Raw genomic sequence first — 17,461 nt, 5'->3', positions numbered from 1 at the left:
CAGAAGCTAATAAATATTCTTTTCTTTAGTTACATGTGTTTCTCTTTGTTTAATTGCGTTTCGAAACATGACCTAAATTGTTCCAAAATAATGTGAACAGACTGGTCTGTACGGAGTTTGTACGTTCTCCCCGTGACTTGCGTGGGTTTTCTCTGAGATCTCCGGTTTCCTCCCACACTCCAAAGACGTGCAGGTTTGAGGGTTAATTGGCTTTGACAGAATTGTAAATTTTCCCTAGTGTGTAGGATAATAGACAATAGAGAATAGGTGCAGGAGTAGACCATTCGGCCCTTCGAGCCCGCACCAATCGCCATTCAATGTGATCATGACTGATCATCCACAATTCCTGCCTTCTCCCCAAATCCCTTGACTCCGCTATCTTTAAGAACGCTATCTAACTCTTTCTTGAAAGCAACCAGAGAATTGGCCTCCACTGCCTTCTGAGGCAGAGAATTCCACAGATTCACAACTCTCTGGGTGAAAAGGTTTTTCCTCATCTCTGTTCTAAATGGCCTACCCCTTATTCTTAAACTGTGGCCCCTGGTTCTGGACTCCCCCAACATTGGGGACATGTTTCCTGCTTCGAGCATGTCCAATCTTATATGTTTCATTAAGGGATAGTGCTGGTGTGCGGGGTGATCGCTGGTCGGCATGGACTTGGTGGGCCGAAGGGCCTGTTTCCACGGTGTATCTATCAAGTCTAAAAGGGTGCCGTCTGCACAGAGTTTGTACGTTCTCCCTGGGACCACGTGGCTTTTCTCCGGGTGCTCTGGTTTCCTCCCACACTCCAAGCATGTGCAGTTTTATAGGCAAATTAATGGTCACCATGTTTTGTAGGAAAGTTGTTGTCAAGCTTGAAAGGGTGCAGAGAAGATTTACGAGGATGTAGCCAGGACTCGAGGGTCTGAGCTATAGGGACAGGTTGAGCAGGCTAGAACTCTGTTCCTTGGAGCGCAGGAGGATGAGGGGTGATCTTATGGAGGTGTATAAAATCATGAGAGGAATAGATCGGGTAAACACACAGAGTGTTTTACCCAAAGAAGGGGAATCGAGAACCAGAGGACATATATTTAAGGTGAGAAGGGAAAGATTTAATAGGAACCTGAGGGGTAACATTTTCACACAAAGCGTGCCGGGTGTATGGAACGAACTGCTGGAGGAGGCAGTTGGGGTGGGTACCATCGCAATGTTTAATAAACGTTTAGACAGGAACACGGATAGGACAGGTTTAGAGGGATGTGGGCCAAACGCAGGCAGGTGGGACTGGTGTAGCTGGGGCATGTTGGTCAGCGTGGGAAAGTAGGGCCGAAGGGCCTGTTTCCACACTGCACGACTCGATGAGCAGTGTCAATATTTCCAACAGGATTACTTTGCACCTGATTGGCGACAGTCCCGTGGATTTTGTTTCAGTATTACAGGCACAGGCCACAAGTGAACTCGGAAATCCACTGGACTTCTCGAAACAAGCATATTTTACCAGAATTTCTAAAACCATTAATTTTTTTAATAGAGGTAAATTCAAGACAACTGGTATTCCGAGTAACAGCAGAATATAACTTGGTGAAAGGAGATGAAGGGAAACGTGGACAGGTTACAAGTGTTGTTTTGGGAGGCCTTTAAACGCAAGGCCAAACAATTCAATTTTAATTGAATGAATGCACCCTAGAACCACTGATACCTTGAAATAAATAAACTAAGGTACGAGATTAAATTGTATCCGGCATGGTTATTGTCTGTTTATGTTCAACTTGTTGTCCAATAGCTAAATAAATAGGCATCAAATATATTTCAGGGAATGCAAGACCTTGGACCCTGAACGCAAGACAGGTGGCGCAGCGGCAGAGTTGCTGCCTCACGGCGCCAGAGACCCAGGTTCGATCCTGACCACGGTTGCTGTCTGTGCGGAATTTGTACGTTCTCCCCGTGACCGCGTGGGTTTTCACCAAAGATGTGCAGGTTTATACGTTCATTGGCTTTGGAAATTGCAAATTGTCCCCAGTGCGTGTAGGATAGTGCTAGTGTGCGGGGTGATCGGTGGTCGGCACGGAGTCGATGGGCCGAAGGGCATGTCGCCTCGCTGCAACTCTAAAACTAAAAATCCCCCAAAACGTGCAGGTTTGCGGGTTAATTGGCCTCTGTAAATTGTCCCTAGTGTGAACGGGTGGATGGCGTGGGCTCGGTGGGCCGAAGGGCCTGTTTCACGCCGTGTCTCCAAACTAAAACTAAAGACGATTGTGACCAGTCTGGCAGCACGGTCTGACTTTATTTTAAAGAAAGGGAGTGAGAGGAGGGGAGGGGAGGGAGGGAGAGAGGGAGGGGAGAGAGGGGAGAGGGAGGGGAGAGGGAGGGGAGGGAGGGGAGAGGGAGGGGAGAGGGAGGGGAGAGGGGGGAGAGGGAGGGGAGGGAGAGAGGGGGGAGGGAGGGGAGAGGGAGGGGAGAGGGAGGGGAGAGGGAGGGGAGAGGGAGGGGAGAGGGAGGGGGGAGGGAGGGGAGAGGGAGGGGAGAGGGAGGGGAGAGGGAGGGAGGGAGGAAGTGAGAGGGAGGGAGGGAGGGAGGGAGGGAGGAAGTGAGAGGGAGGGAGTGAGGGAGGGAGGGAGGGAGGGAGGAAGTGAGAGGGGGGAGGGAGGGAGAGAGGGAGGACATGAAAGGGAGCGAGGGGGGAGAGGCGAAATGGGGTAAAGGAGGGAGGGGGAATAAGGAGGGAGAGGGAAAGTGAGAGAAAAAGGGGAAAGAGCGAGAAGGGGAAGAGGCATGGGAGGGGGAGGGAGGGAGGGGGGGATGAAAGGGAGCGAAGGGGGAGAGGAGAAATGGGGTAAAGGAGGGAGGGGGAATAAGGAGGGAGAGGGAAAGTGAGAGAAAAAGGGGAGAGAGAGAAGGGGAACAGAGGCATGGGAGAGGGGAGAGGGGGAGGGGGTTTAGAAGCATTTGCGGTGGACAATAGATGGACCGGCCTCGTCGTACTCGGGCTTGCTAATCCACATCTGCTGGAAGGTGGAGAGGGAGGCCAAGATGGAGCCGCCGATCCAGACGGAGTACTTGCGCTCGGGAGGGGCTATGATCTGTGAATAAAGGCAGCGAGAGAGAATAATCAGTCATTAACGCAGGTGCTTCGCCACCACACCACAAGTCGACAAACGGACGTGGGGCATCGAGCAGCTCAGCGACAGGCCCTTCGGCCCACAATGTCCACGGTTACAAGAAGGCAGGAGAATAAGGTCAATAAGTGATAGGAGTAGAATTAGGCGATTGGGCCCATCAAGTCTACTCCGCCATTCAATCGTGGCTGATCTATCTCTCCCTCCTAACCCCATTCTCCTGCCTTCTCCCCATAGCCGCTGACACCCACACTAATCAAAAGTCTGTCTATCTCTGTCTTAAAAATATCCACTGACTTGGCCTCCACGGCCTTCTGTGGCAAAGAATTCCACAGATTCACCACCCTCTGACTAACGAAATTTCTCCTCATCTCCTTCCTGAAAGAACGTGCGTTAATTCTGAGTTCTGCAATTCTGAATTTAATGGGGTGGAGAGATTTGCCTCAGATGGATGTGGAGGCCAAGTCTTTGGGTATTTTTAATGCAGAGATGGATAGATTCTTGATTAGTACTGGTGTCAGGGGTTATGGGGAGAAGGCAGGAGAATGGGGTTGAGAGAGAGAGATAGATCAGCCATGTTTGAATGGTGGAGTAGACTTGATGGGCCGAATGGCCTAATTCTACTCCTATAACTTCTGAAACCATTGAAACATTGAGGAAGCACAAAGTTGACTTTGCCACGTTCTGGCTTAGACGCTCGACTCTGACAAAGAAATCTTGACATTCCTTTGCCCTCTATTTAACCATTAGTCAGTGATCAATGTCACAGATATGGTTCCACTCTGACTGTTTAAAGTATCACTTTACTACAAAAAGAATCATCCTGATTGATGTCATCAACTGAGGTCAATAATGATAAGGCACGAGATAACATTGCTGATTCTTTTCACACGTGAGAGGAGCAGAATTAGGCCATTCTCCTGTTTTGTCCCCATATCCCCTGACGCCAGTACTAATCAAGAATCTACCTATCTATCTCTGCATTAAAAATATCCAATGACACGGCCTCCACTTTTTTCACCCAGAGAGTTGTGAATTTGTGGAATTTTCTGCCACAGAGGGCAGTGGAAGCCGATTCATTGGATGAATTTAAAAGAGGGTTAGATAGAGCCAAATTGCCTCCTCCTGAGAGTTCCTGAGAATTTTCTATGTTTCTATGTCTTTTTCTTCCAATTGTATATCAATGTTGGTTAAGGCTTGGAGTTTTACTCAGCCTGCAAGTCTTGTTTTCCCCAATTTGCATCCATTTTACATTCACAACAAAGAACCACACATTAGAGGTGTCCCATGGAAATGTTTCCCAGTATCACCATGAAAGGAAAGTGTGAGGAAAATCAAAAAAAATACGGCAGATGCGGGAAACACGAAATTAAAAAATAACATTTGGTTAAAATGTCAGCAGATCAGATAACCGTGGGAACAGTGAATGTTTACATAACCCACAGGGCTGTGCACTGCCAACGGCTCAATTGTGATCATGCATATTCTTTCCGCTGACTGGTTAGCACGCACCGAAGGCTTTTCTCTGTACCTCAATAGACAATAGGTGCAGGAGGAGGCCATTCGGCCCTTCGAGCCAGCACCGCCATTCAATGTGATCATGGCTGATCATTCTCAATCAGTACCCCGTTCCTGCCTTCTCCCCATACCCCCTGACTCTGCGATCCTTAAGAGCTCTATCCAGCTCTCTCTTGAATGCATTCAGAGAATTGGCCTCCACTGCCTTCTGAGGCAGAGAATTCCACAGATTCACAACTCTCTGACTGACACGTGACAATAAACTAAACTCAACTCATGGCAGAAGCAGGGAAAATATTGAGACACAAAGTGCTGGAGTAACTCAGTGGGTCAGGTAGAATCCCTGGAGAACATTGATACGTGACGTATCGGATCGGGACAGACCTTCTTCAGACAGACCGAAATATCACCCATCCATGTTCGCCAGGAAAGCTGCCCGAACTGCTGAGTATAGTTTGGAGATACAGGGCGGAAACAGGCCCTTCGGCCCACCGAGTCCATGCCAACCAGCGATCCCCGCACATTAACACCATCCTACACACACTAGGGACAATTTACACTCATACCAGGCCGATTAACCTACAAACCTGTACGTCTTTGGAGTGTGGGAGGAAACCGAAGATCTCGGAGAAAGCCCACGCGGTCAGGGGGAGAACGTACAAACTCCGTACAGACAAGCACCCGTAGTCGGGATCGAACTCGGGCCTCTGGCGCTGAAAGCGCTGTAAGGCAGCAACTCTACCGCTGCGCCCACTCTGTTACTCCAGCACTTTGAGTCTTTATTGTTGTTGTAAATCAGCACTTGCAGTTCCTTGTTCCTACAGGGAAAATGTTTCCCCGTGGCCAAGGAGCCTGGAACCCGTGGTCACACTGACCTTGATTTTCATGGTGCTGGGAGCCAGGGCAGTAATTTCCTTTTGCATGCGGTCCGCGATGCCAGGGTACATGGTGGTGCCGCCGGACAGCACGTTGTTGGCGTACAAGTCTTTCCTGATGTCGATGTCACACTTCATGATGCTGTTGTACGTGGTTTCATGGATGCCGGCAGACTCCATCCCTGTCGGACAAATGGCACGGTTCATAAAGTCACAGAGTGGTACAGCGTGGAAACAGGCCCCTCGGCCGACTTGCCCGCACCGACCAACATGTCCCAGCTACGCTGGTCCCACCTGCCTGCGTTTGGCCCATATCCCTCCAAACCTGTCCTACCTGTCTAAATGTTTCTTAAACGTTGCGATGGTCCCGGCCTCAACTTGCTCCTCTGGCAGCTCGTTCCATACACTAGCTCGATAGGCCGAAGGGCCTGTTTGCACAAAGTATCTCTAAAATCTATTGTAAACTATTGGATCTGCTTCTCCACCATTCCCGCACACACCTGCCTCTCTGTAAAAAAAAAATTCCCCCCGAACATCTCTTTTAAACTTTGCCTCCCTTACATGCAGTCTAATGAATGGCCTGTTTCCGTGCTGCTGTATTTCCAAAGTCTAAAGTAAAGTAAATGTTTACCCTCAGCTAGCAATGGTCCATTCAACATTTTCCTGTATCATCATTCCCCATTGATTTCTCGTTTTCACGCCTTACCCTTCCATATCTCTAATCTACCTCTCCCCTGACTCTCAGTCCGAAGAAGGGTCTCGACCCGAAACGTCAGCCATCCCTTCTCTCCAGAGATGCTGCCTGTCCCGCTGAGTTACTCCAGCACTTCAGTGTAAACCAAAGATACTAGAGGAGCAAGCTGGACCACTCCGTTCAAATCGCCTATACTGAAGTGTAGTACGCAAAGGAGCCATTTTAGTAAGCAAAACCTGCCGTTCGCTATGCCTCTCGCAGTGTAATCAGTGTTTTGGCGGAAAAGTATGTGTGATGATACCATTAAAATGCAGAATATATCTCATCTATCAATTCACAGGTTTTTGTTATTTTTCTTTTTAAATGTTTCTGCAAGTTTCTGCCTAATAAAATGGCGTTGTGACATACTACGGTTTTTAGGGTCGAGTGGTCTATCTTGTTCCTCTAGTATCTTTGGTGTAAACCAGCGTCTGTAGTTCGTTCTCTGTAGGCATAGAAACATAGAAACATAGAAAATAGGTGCAGGAGTAGGCCATTCGGCCCTTCGAGCCTGCACCGCCATTCAATATGATCATGGCTGATCATCCAACTCAGTATCCCGTACCTGCCTTCTCTCCATACCCCCTGATCCCTTTAGCCACAAGGGCCACATCTAACTCCCTCTTAAATATAGCCAATGAACTGGCCTCAACTACCTTCTGTGGCAGAGAATTCCACAGATTCACCACTCTCTGTGTGAAGAAAAACGTTCTCATCTCGGTCCTAAAAGACTTCCCCCTTATCCTTAAACTGTGACCCCTTGTTCTGGACTTCCCCAACATCGGGAACAATCTTCCTGCATCTAACCTGTTCAACTCCTTAAGAATTTTATAAGTTTCTATAAGATCCCCCCTCAATCTTCTAAATTCCAGCGAGTACAAGCCGAGTCTATCCAGTCTTTCATCATATGAAAGTCCTGCCATCCCAGGGATCAATCTGGTGAACCTCCTCTGTACTCCCTCTATGGCAAGAATGTCTTTCCTCAGGTTAGGAGACCAAAACTGTACGCAATACTCCAGGGGGACTTGTGAAAGGTGCTGAGTTATCGCCAGCATTTTGCCTCCATCCGAAGGAAACGTTTGCAGCGGTCGGGTTAACTCACCAATGAAGGAAGGTTGGAAGAGCGTTTCGGGACATCGGAAGCGTTCGTTGCCGATGGTGATGACTTGGCCGTCCGGAAGCTCGTAGCTCTTCTCCAGGGAGGAAGAGGAGGCCGCGGTGGCCATTTCATTCTCAAAGTCCAGAGCCACGTAGCAGAGCTTCTCCTTAATGTCACGGACAATCTCACGTTCAGCTGCGAATCAGACGCACCGCACGTCAGGCATCACCGGCACCCTACGGAAGGCCGCGCTGTCGGGAGCATTTTATCATGGTATGCTTCCAAGGCCGCAAGAAAATCGCAGAGCGACTTGACGCCGCCCAGACCATCATGCAAAGCATACTTGCCTTCAATTGACTCTACCCAGACCTCACGCTGCCTCGGCAAGGCCAGCAGCATCATCAGGGACCGGTCTCACCCCGGCCACTCCCCCTCTCCCATCAGGCAAGAGGTACAGAAGTGAGAGAACGCACACCTCCAGATTCAGGGACAGTTTCTTCCCAGCTGCTATCAGGCAACCGAACCATCCTATTGCCAACTAGAGATCGGTCTTGAGCCACGATCTATGTCTTTGGAGACCCTCGGACCATATTTAATTGGACCTGGCCTCCCCCCAAATGTTATTCCTTCTATCCTGTGTCTGCACACGATGGATGGATTGATTGTAATCGCGTGTAGTGTTTTCTGCTGACTGGTTAGCAAGCAACAAAAAGCTTTTCACTGTACCTCAGTACACGTGACAACAATGAACTAAAAAAGAAGGGTCTCGACCCGAAACGTCACCCATTCCTTCTCTCCTGAGATGCTGCCTGACCTGCTGAGTTACTCCAGCATTTTGTGAATAAACTGAACTAGTTATCACTTAACTATATCTTATGTTTAGTTGTGCTGTGGGAACTAGTTTAGTTTCGAGACACAGCATGGAAACAGGGCCTTCGGCCCACCAAGTCCACACTGGGCATCGATCAGCTGTTCACACTAGTTCTACATTATCCCACGTTCTCATCCACTCCCCCTGCACACTGGGGGCCAATTTTACACAGGCCGATCAACCTACAAACCTGCAAGCCTTTTTGGGGTGTGGGAGGAAACCGGAGCACCCGGGGAAAATCCACACGGTCACGGGAAGAGCGTACAAACTCAACACTGAGAGTAGACAATAGACAATGGACAATGGACAATAGGTGCAGGGGTAGGCCATTCGGCCCTTCGATCAATGTGATCATTGCTGATCATTCACAATCAGTACCCCGTTCCTGCCTTCTCCCCATACCCCCTGACTCCGCTATCAGTGCCCGAGATCTGGCTCGAACCTGGGTCTCTGGTGCAATACAAACCTACAAAGCCCTCCATAACCTGGCCCCATCCTACCTGACTGACCTCCTCCACAGGCACACTCCCACCTGCACCCTCCGCTCTGCTGCTGCCAATCTCCTGTCCCCCCACATCCGGACCAAACTCAGATCCTGGGGGGACAGGGCTTTCTCCATCGCTGCTCCCACCCTATGGAACTCACTACCCCAAAACGTTAGAGACTCCTCCACACTCACCACATTCAAAACATCGCTGAAGTCTCACCTGTTCAGTACTGCCTTCAACCACTGAAGGTCACCTCACCCTCTGTCTCCTTTCTCTGTTCGTTTATTTATTTACTTATTTATCTATTTATTAATTTCCCTATGTTCTCTAAATCTCTGTAAAGCGTCTTTGAGTATATGAAAAGCGCTATATAAATAAAATACATTATTATTATTATCAATAAGGCTTCCCCTTTGCTGGCACAGTGAATTGTCCCGGACCTACACAAGGAGATGCCTGTTACTTTTATATGTTTGGTCCAGAGAGTGTAAACTATGTTGGAGAGTAGGAGGAGTGGAGGAGAGGAACTGATAAGTGCTATGTGCCGAACGGCATGTTTAATTTGTACCGCCCAGAGCACTTTGGATAGATACAGGGAAAACTCACGCAGGTCACGGGGCAGAACATACAAACTCCACACTGGCAGTGCCCGAGATCAGGATGGAACCCGGGTCTCTGGCGCTGCGACTCGCCAACTCTACCCGCTGTGCCGCCATGCCACCCTCGGTTTCTACCGCTCCACGTCACGCAGGCGGGTTACCTGCAGTGACTGGTAGTGTCTAGAGTCTGAAGAAGGGTCTCGATCCGAAACGCCACCCATTCCTTCTCTCCAGGGATGCTGCCTGTCCCGCCGAGTGACCCCAGCACTTTGTGTCTATCTGCAGTTCCTTCCCACACTGACCTGTAGTGACGAAGGAGTAGCCACGTTCAGTGAGGATTTTCATGAGGTAGTCGGTGAGATCGCGGCCCGCCAGGTCCAGGCGCATGATGGCGTGGGGCAGAGCGTAGCCCTCGTAGATCGGCACGTTGTGGGTGACGCCATCTCCAGAGTCCAGGACGATACCTGCAACACAGGGCCCGCCGGGGCACTGGGTCAGCATTATACGCACACACACACACAGTGACACACACACACACACAGTGACACACACACACACACAGTGACACACACACACACACAGTGACACACACACACAGTGACACACACACACACACAGTGACACACACACACACAGTGACACACACACACACAGTGACACACACACACACAGTGACACACACACACAGTGACACACACACACACAGTGACACACACACACACACAGTGACACACACACACACACACAGTGACACACACACACAGTGACACACACACACACACAGTGACACACACACACACACAGTGACACACACACACAGTGACACACACACACAGTGACACACACACACAGTGACACACACACACAGTGACACACACACACAGTGACACACACACACAGTGACACACACACACAGTGACACACACACACAGTGACACACACACACAGTCTCTCACACACACACACACACAGTGACACACACACACACACACACACACACACACAGTGACACACACACACACACAGTTACAGTCACACACACACACACAGAGTGACACACTCACACACAGTGACACACACACAGTGACACACACACACAGTCTCTCACACACACACACACACACACAGTCAGTCACACACACACAGTCTCACACACACAGTGACACACACACACACATAGTCAGTCACACACACAGTCTCACACACACACACAGTGACACACACACACACACACACACACACACACACACAGTGACACACAGTGACACACAGTGACACACACACACACAGTTACAGTCACACACACACACAGAGTGACACACTCACACACAGTGACACACACACAGTGACACACACACACAGTTACAGTCAGTCACACACACACACACACAGTTACCGTCAGTCACACAGTCACACAGTCAGTCACACACACACACAGTCACACACACACACACACAGTTAGTCATACACAGTCACACACACACTGTCAGTCACACACAGTCACACACACAGTCACACAGTCAGTCATACATACAGTTACACAATCAGTCTCACACACACAGTTACAGTCAGTCACACACACACAGTTACACAGTCAGTCACACACACACACAGTTACAGTCAGTCACACACACACAGTTACACAGTCAGTCACACGCACACTGTTACAGTCAGTCTCACACACACACAGTTACACAGTCAGTCACACACACACAGTTACACAGTCAGTCTCACACAGCCACACACACACAGTCACACACACAGGACGATGCGAAAGAGGGAAATTGGTCTGCCAACTGTGCACGAAAACTTGAAATTTAAATTAAATTAAAAGTGAAAAAAAGAAAAGACAGGTGACTGTAGCCTGGCTGCCGGGTGCACAACGCCTTACGAGGAACAGACGAACAAACAAACAAAGTAACTAGAGTGACCCCCTCCCCCCGAAACCGGGTTCCCCTTTGCTCACACACACACACACACACACACACACACACACACACACACACACACACACACACCTCCCCATCTCCCTCACCCACCGGCGTTAGGTAAAATTGCAGGAAAAATGTTCCCGATGTCGGGGGGGGGGGGGAGGGGGGGGTGAGTCCAGAAGCAGGGGTCACAGTTTAAGAATAAGGGGGTGATCCATTTAGGACAGAGATGAGGAAAAACCTTTTTCACCCAGCGAGTTGTGATTCTGTGGAATTCTCTGCCACCGAAGGCATTGGAGGCCAATTCACTGCATGTTTTCAAGAGAGAGTTAGATGCGGCTCTTGGGGCTAATGGAATCAAGGGATTATGGGGAGAAAGCAGGAACGGGGTACCGATTTTGGATGATTGGCCATGAGCACATTGAATGGCGGTGCTGGCTCGAAGGGCCGAATGGCCCACTCCTGCACCTCTATATATTTCTACGTTTGTGTGTTAATGCAACAAACACTCACCGGTGGTGCGTCCGGAGGCGTAGAGCGACAGCACGGCCTGGATGGCGACGTACATGGCCGGCACGTTGAAGGTCTCGAACATGATCTGGGGAAGGCCGGAGAACGGAGAAAGTTACACCGAGCTGGTGACCCTGGTGCGCAGTGAAAGGCCTGGGTAGAGTGGATGTGGAGAGGATGTTTCCACCACAATAGACAATAGACAATAGGTGCAGGAGGAGGCCATTCGGCCCTTCGGCCCTTCGAGCCAGCACCGCCATTCAATGTGATCATGGCTGATCATTCTCAATCATTTTCCCCGTTCCTGCCTTCTCCCCATATCCCCTGACTCCGCTATCCTTAAGAGCTGTATCTAGTGGGAGAGTCTAGGACCAGAGGGCACTGCCTCGGGATAAAAGGACGTTCCTTCAGAAAGGAACGAGCTTAGGGATTTCTTTGGTCAGAGGGTGGTGAATCTGTGGAACTCATTGCCACGGAAGGGTTGCGGAGGCCAAGTCAGTGGATATTCCGAAGGCGGAGATTTTGACGATTCTTGACTTGTCGGGGGCTTTGGGGAGAAGGCAGGAGAATGGGTTTGAGAGGAAAAGATAGATCAGCCATGATTGAATGGCTGAGTAGACTTCGAAACAGAGAAAGTAGGTGCAGGAGGAGGCCATTCGGCCCTTCGAGCCAACGCTGCCATTCATTGTGATCATGGCTGATCATCCACAATCAGTAACCCATGCCTGCCTTCTCCCCATATCCCTCGATTCCACTAGCCCCCAGAGCTCTATTTAAATTCATCCAGTGAACTGGCCTCCGCTGCCTTCTGTGGCAGAGAATTCCACAGATTCACAACTCTCTGGGTGAAAAAGTTTCTTCTCACCACAGTTCTAAATGGCCTCCCCTTCATTCTTAGACTGTGGCCCCTGGTTCTGGACTCCCCCAACATTGGGAACATTTTTCATCCATCTAGCTTGTCTTTATAATTTTATACGTCTCTATAAGATCCCCTCTCATCCTTCTAAACTCCAGTGAATTGATGGGCCGAATGGCCTAATTCTACTCCTATAACCTCCGAAGCATTTGCATCATTGCGTAAGCCTGCATGTACATCAGCGTGTAACCTTACGTCCTACTTTTTTAGAGGACTTAGGAAGTTTCTCTGTCCCCAACAACTCTCACCAACTTCTACAGATGTGCTGTAGACATTTTATCGGGTTTTATGTTTGGGAACAGCTCCATCCAAGTCCGCAAGAAACTGCAGAGAATCAAGACGCTGCCAGACTGTCACACAAACCAACCTCCCTTCCATTGACTCCATCTGCCTCGAAGGGCCTAATGGCCCCCTCCTGCATCTATGTTTCTATGTTTCTATGTTTCTATTAGTTTCCTCCAGAGATGCTGCCTCACCTGCTGAGTTACTCCAGCTTTTTGTGTCTCTCTAAGGATTATACCCATATGCATTATCTGCCTTAAGGCAATTGAGAGTGGGTCTTGACATCATGTTCGGCACAGACATTGTGCATCGAGGAGCCTGCTCCTGTGATGTACTGTTCTATGTTTACAAAAATGATCCCAGGAGTGAGTGGGTTAACCTATGATGAGCGTTTGTCGGCACTGGGCCTGCACTCAATAGACAATAGACAATAGACAATAGACAATAGACAATAGACAATAGGTGCAGGAGGAGGCCATTCGGCCCTTCGAGCCAGCACCGCCATTTAATGTGATCATGGCTGATCATTCTCAATCAGTACCCCGTTCCTGCCTTCTCCCCATACCCCCTGACTCCGTTATCCTTAAGAGCTCTATCCAGCTCTCTCTTGAATGCATTCGGAGAATTGGCCTCCACTGCCTTCTGAGGCAGAGAATTCCACAGATTCACAACTCTCTGACTGAAAAAGTTTTTCCCCATCTCAGTTCTAAATGGCCTACCCCTTATTCTTAAACTGTGGCCCCTTGTTCTGGACTCCCCCAACATTGGGAACATGTTGCTCACTGGAGTTTAGAAGAATGAGGGGGGACCTCATTGAAAGGTACAGAATAGTGAAAAGCTTGGATAGAGAGGATGTGGAGAGGATGTTTCCGCTAGTGGGAGGGTCTAGGACTAGAGGTCATAGCCTCAGAATTAGAGGACATTCTTTTTGGGAGGAGATGAGGAGAAATTTCTTTCGTCAGAGGGTGGTGAATCTGTGGAAATCTTTTCCACAGAAGGCTGCAGAGGCTTATTTTTAAGGCACAGGTAGATAGATTCTTGATTAGTAGAGCTGTCAGATGTTGTGGGGAGAAGGGAGGAGAATGGGGTCAGGAGAGAGAGATAGATCAGCCATGATTGAATGGCGAAGTAGACTTGATGGGCCGATTGGCCTAATTCTACCCGTATCACATGACCGTATGTTCTATGACTGGGTTAGTCACACCGAAGAGGTGGGAGAGCGGAGAGGACCAGCTCTACCTGGGTCATCTTCTCTCGGTTGGCTTTGGGGTTGAGCGGAGCCTCGGTCAGCAGAGTTGGATGTTCTTCTGGGGCTACTCGGAGCTCGTTATAGAAAGTGTGGTGCCAGATCTGCAGAAAGAATGGCCACAGTTTTAATACAGCGCTCGATCAAAACAGCGAGTTAAACATTGGATGTTTAGATTAGTTTACATATACAGTGGGGAAACAGGCCCTTCGGCCCACTGCTTCCGTGCCGTCCAGCGATCATCCTACACATTGGGGACAATTTACAGAAACCAATTCAAATAAAATGTAATAAAATTACTGTATTTATTTTAGGCCACGAAGTTGTTAACTTGATTAAATGAATGCATCACGGTGGCGCTGCGGTTGAGTTGCTCAACTTCAATTCACTCAACCTCAACTCACTACAACTCACCTCAACTCACCACAACTCACCACAACTCACCACAACTCACCTCAACTCACCACAACTCACCTCAACTCACCACAACTCACCTCAACTCACCACAACTCACCTCAACTTCAACTCACTCAACCTCAACCTCAACTCACTCAACCTCAACTCACCACAACTCACCTCAACTCACCACAACTCACCTCAACTCACCACAACTCACCTCAACTTCAACTCACTCAACCTCCACCTCAACTCACTCAACCTCAACTCACCACAACTCACCTCAACTCACCACAACTCACCTCAACTCACCACAACTCACCTCAACTCACCACAACTCACCTCAACTTCAACTCACTCAACCTCAACCTCAACTCACTCAACCTCAACTCACCACAACTCACCTCAACTCACCACAACTCACCTCAACTCACCACAACTCACCTCAACTCACCTCAACTCACCTCAAATTCAACTCACTCAACCTCAACCTCAACTCACTCAACTCCAACTCACCTCAACTCCAACTCTCCTCAACTCCAACTCACCTCAACTCCAACTCACCTCAACTCCAACTCACCTCAACTCACCTCAACTTCGACTCACCGCCAACTCACCACAACCTCAACTCACCTCCTCACTCAACCACAACTTACCTCAACTCCAACTCACTCAACCACAACTCACTCAACCACAACGAATGGTATGTTGGCATTCATAGCGAGGGGATTTGAGTATAGGAGCAGGGAGGTTCTGCTGCAGTTGTACAGGGCATTGGTGAGACCACACCTGGAGTATTGCGTGCAGTTTTGGTCTCCTAATCTGAGGAAAGGCATTCTTGCCATAGAGAGAGTACAGAGAAGTTTCACCAGATTGATCCCTGGGATGGCAGGACTTTCATATGAAGAAAGACTGGATAGACTCGGCTTGTACTCGCTGGAATTTAGAAGATTGAGGGGTGATCTTATAGAAACTTACAAAATTCTTAAGGGGTTGGACAGGCTAGATGCAGGAAGATTGTTTCCGATGTTGGGGAAGTCCAGAACAAGGGGTCACAGTTTAAGGATAAGGGGGAAGTCTTTTAGGACCGAGATGAGAATGTTTTTTTTCACACAGAGAGTGGTGAATCTGTGGAATTCTCTGCCACAGAAGGTAGTTGAGGCCAGTTCATTGGCTATATTTAAGAGGGAGTTAGATGTGGCCCTTGTGGCTAAAGGGATCGGGGGTATGGAGAGAAGGCAGGTGCGGGATACTGAGTTGAATGATCAGCCATGATCATATTGAATGGCGGTGCAGGCTCGAAGGGCCGAATGGCCTACTCCTGCACCTATTTTCTATGTTTCTAACTCACTCAACCCCAACTCATCGCTCAACTCAATGCTCACTCACTCAATTCAATGCTCACTCACTCAATCCAACCACTCTACTCAACTCATCACTCAAACTCATCACTCATTCCACTCAGCTCACGCTTCAACTCATCACTCAACTCATCAATTCATCATGCTATCTTAAAATATCGGCCTTCAGTCTAAATGCGTGATCGATGTCCGGCAGCGGATGGGAAAGGCTGGGAGTCGTGGGGTGAATGGGAAAGGCTGGGAGTCGTGGGGTGGATGGGAAAGGCTGGGAGTCGTGGGGTGAATGGGAAAGGCTGGGAGTCGTGGGGTGAATGGGAAAGGCTGGGAGTCGTGGGGTGAATGGGAAAGGCTGGGAGTCGTGGGGTGAATGGGAAAGGCTGGGAGTCGTGGGGTGAATGGGAAAGGCTGGGAGTCGTGGGGTGAATGGGAAAGGCTGGGAGTCGTGGGGTGAATGGGAAAGGCTGGGAGTCGTGGGGTGAATGGGAAAGGCTGGGAGTCGTGGGGTGAATGGGAAAGGCTGGGAGTCGTGGGGTGGATGGGAAAGGCTGGGAGTCGTGGGGTGAATGGGAAAGGCTGGGAGTCGTGGGGTGAATGGGAAAGGCTGGGAGTCGTGGGGTGAATGGGAAAGGCTGGGAGTCGTGGGGTGAATGGGAAAGGCTGGGAGTCGTGGGGTGAATGGGAAAGGCTGGGAGTCGTGGGGTGAATGGGAAAGGCTGGGAGTCGTGGGGTGAATGGGAAAGGCTGGGAGTCGTGGGGTGAATGGGAAAGGCTGGGAGTCGTGGGGTGAATGGGAAAGGCTGGGAGTCGTGGGGTGAATGGGAAAGGCTGGGAGTCGTGGGGTGAATGGGAAAGGCTGGGAGTCGTGGGGCGAATGGCCCACGTGGGATGCAGGCCGCCCCCTTTACCTTCTCCATGTCATCCCAGTTTGTGATGATTCCGTGCTCGATGGGGTATTTCAAGGTGAGGATGCCTCTCTTGCTTTGCGCCTCGTCGCCAACGTAGCTGTCTTTCTGGCCCATCCCGACCATGACGCCCTGAGGGGGAGGAAGGGAAACAGAGTTGTCCGAGATGCCTCTCCATCTAATCAGGGGTTGCAGAGTAGGTCCATTCCTGGGTTGGCGGGACTGACATATGCTGAAAGGATGGGTCGACTGCGGGCTTGAAGGGATTAAAAGTGCCATTAGCAAATTTGCAGATGATACAAAGCTGGGTGGTAGTGTGAACTGTGAGGAAGATGCTATGAGGTTGCAGGGTGACTTGGACAGGTTGTGTGAGTGGGCGGATGTATGGCAGATGCAGTTTAATGTGGATAAGTGTGAGGTTATCCACTTTGGTGGTAAGAATAGGAAGGCAGAGTATTATCTGAATGGTGTCAAGTTAGGAAAAGGGGACGTACAACGAGATCTGGGTGTCCTAGTGCATCAGTCACTGAAAGGAAGCATGCAGGTACAGCAGGCAATAAAGAAAGCCAATGGAATGTTGGCCTTCATAACAAGAGGAGTTGAGTATAGGAGCAAAGAGGTCCTTCTGCAGTTGTACCG

At 49.6% G+C, this 17,461-nt stretch overlaps 1 protein-coding gene across 2 annotated transcripts in view; it reads right to left on the bottom strand.

Moving 5' to 3' along the window:
* Nucleotides 1–2,490: 2,490 nt before the first annotated feature.
* The window catches only part of acta2 (actin alpha 2, smooth muscle), a 24,095-nt gene continuing 9,124 nt past the window's right edge, over nt 2,491–17,461 (bottom strand). For both annotated transcript variants that reach the window (XM_078413141.1, XM_078413142.1), the window contains exons 3-9: nt 16,826–16,954; nt 14,157–14,267; nt 11,723–11,807; nt 9,581–9,742; nt 7,324–7,515; nt 5,489–5,670; nt 2,491–3,059 (exon numbers count right to left, since the gene is read on the bottom strand). In XM_078413141.1, the coding sequence (XP_078269267.1) occupies nt 2,916–3,059; nt 5,489–5,670; nt 7,324–7,515; nt 9,581–9,742; nt 11,723–11,807; nt 14,157–14,267; nt 16,826–16,954 (1,005 nt within the window). In that variant the 3' untranslated portion in view covers nt 2,491–2,915. The remainder of the gene's footprint in view (nt 3,060–5,488; nt 5,671–7,323; nt 7,516–9,580; nt 9,743–11,722; nt 11,808–14,156; nt 14,268–16,825; nt 16,955–17,461) is intronic.

The sequence above is a fragment of the Rhinoraja longicauda genome, chromosome 16 (genome assembly GCF_053455715.1).
Source record: "Rhinoraja longicauda isolate Sanriku21f chromosome 16, sRhiLon1.1, whole genome shotgun sequence".
In the NCBI taxonomy this organism is placed as follows: Eukaryota; Metazoa; Chordata; class Chondrichthyes; order Rajiformes; family Arhynchobatidae; genus Rhinoraja; species Rhinoraja longicauda.
The sequence above is the reverse complement of the archived record's forward strand: the minus strand, read 5'-3'. Positions and strand labels throughout refer to the sequence as shown.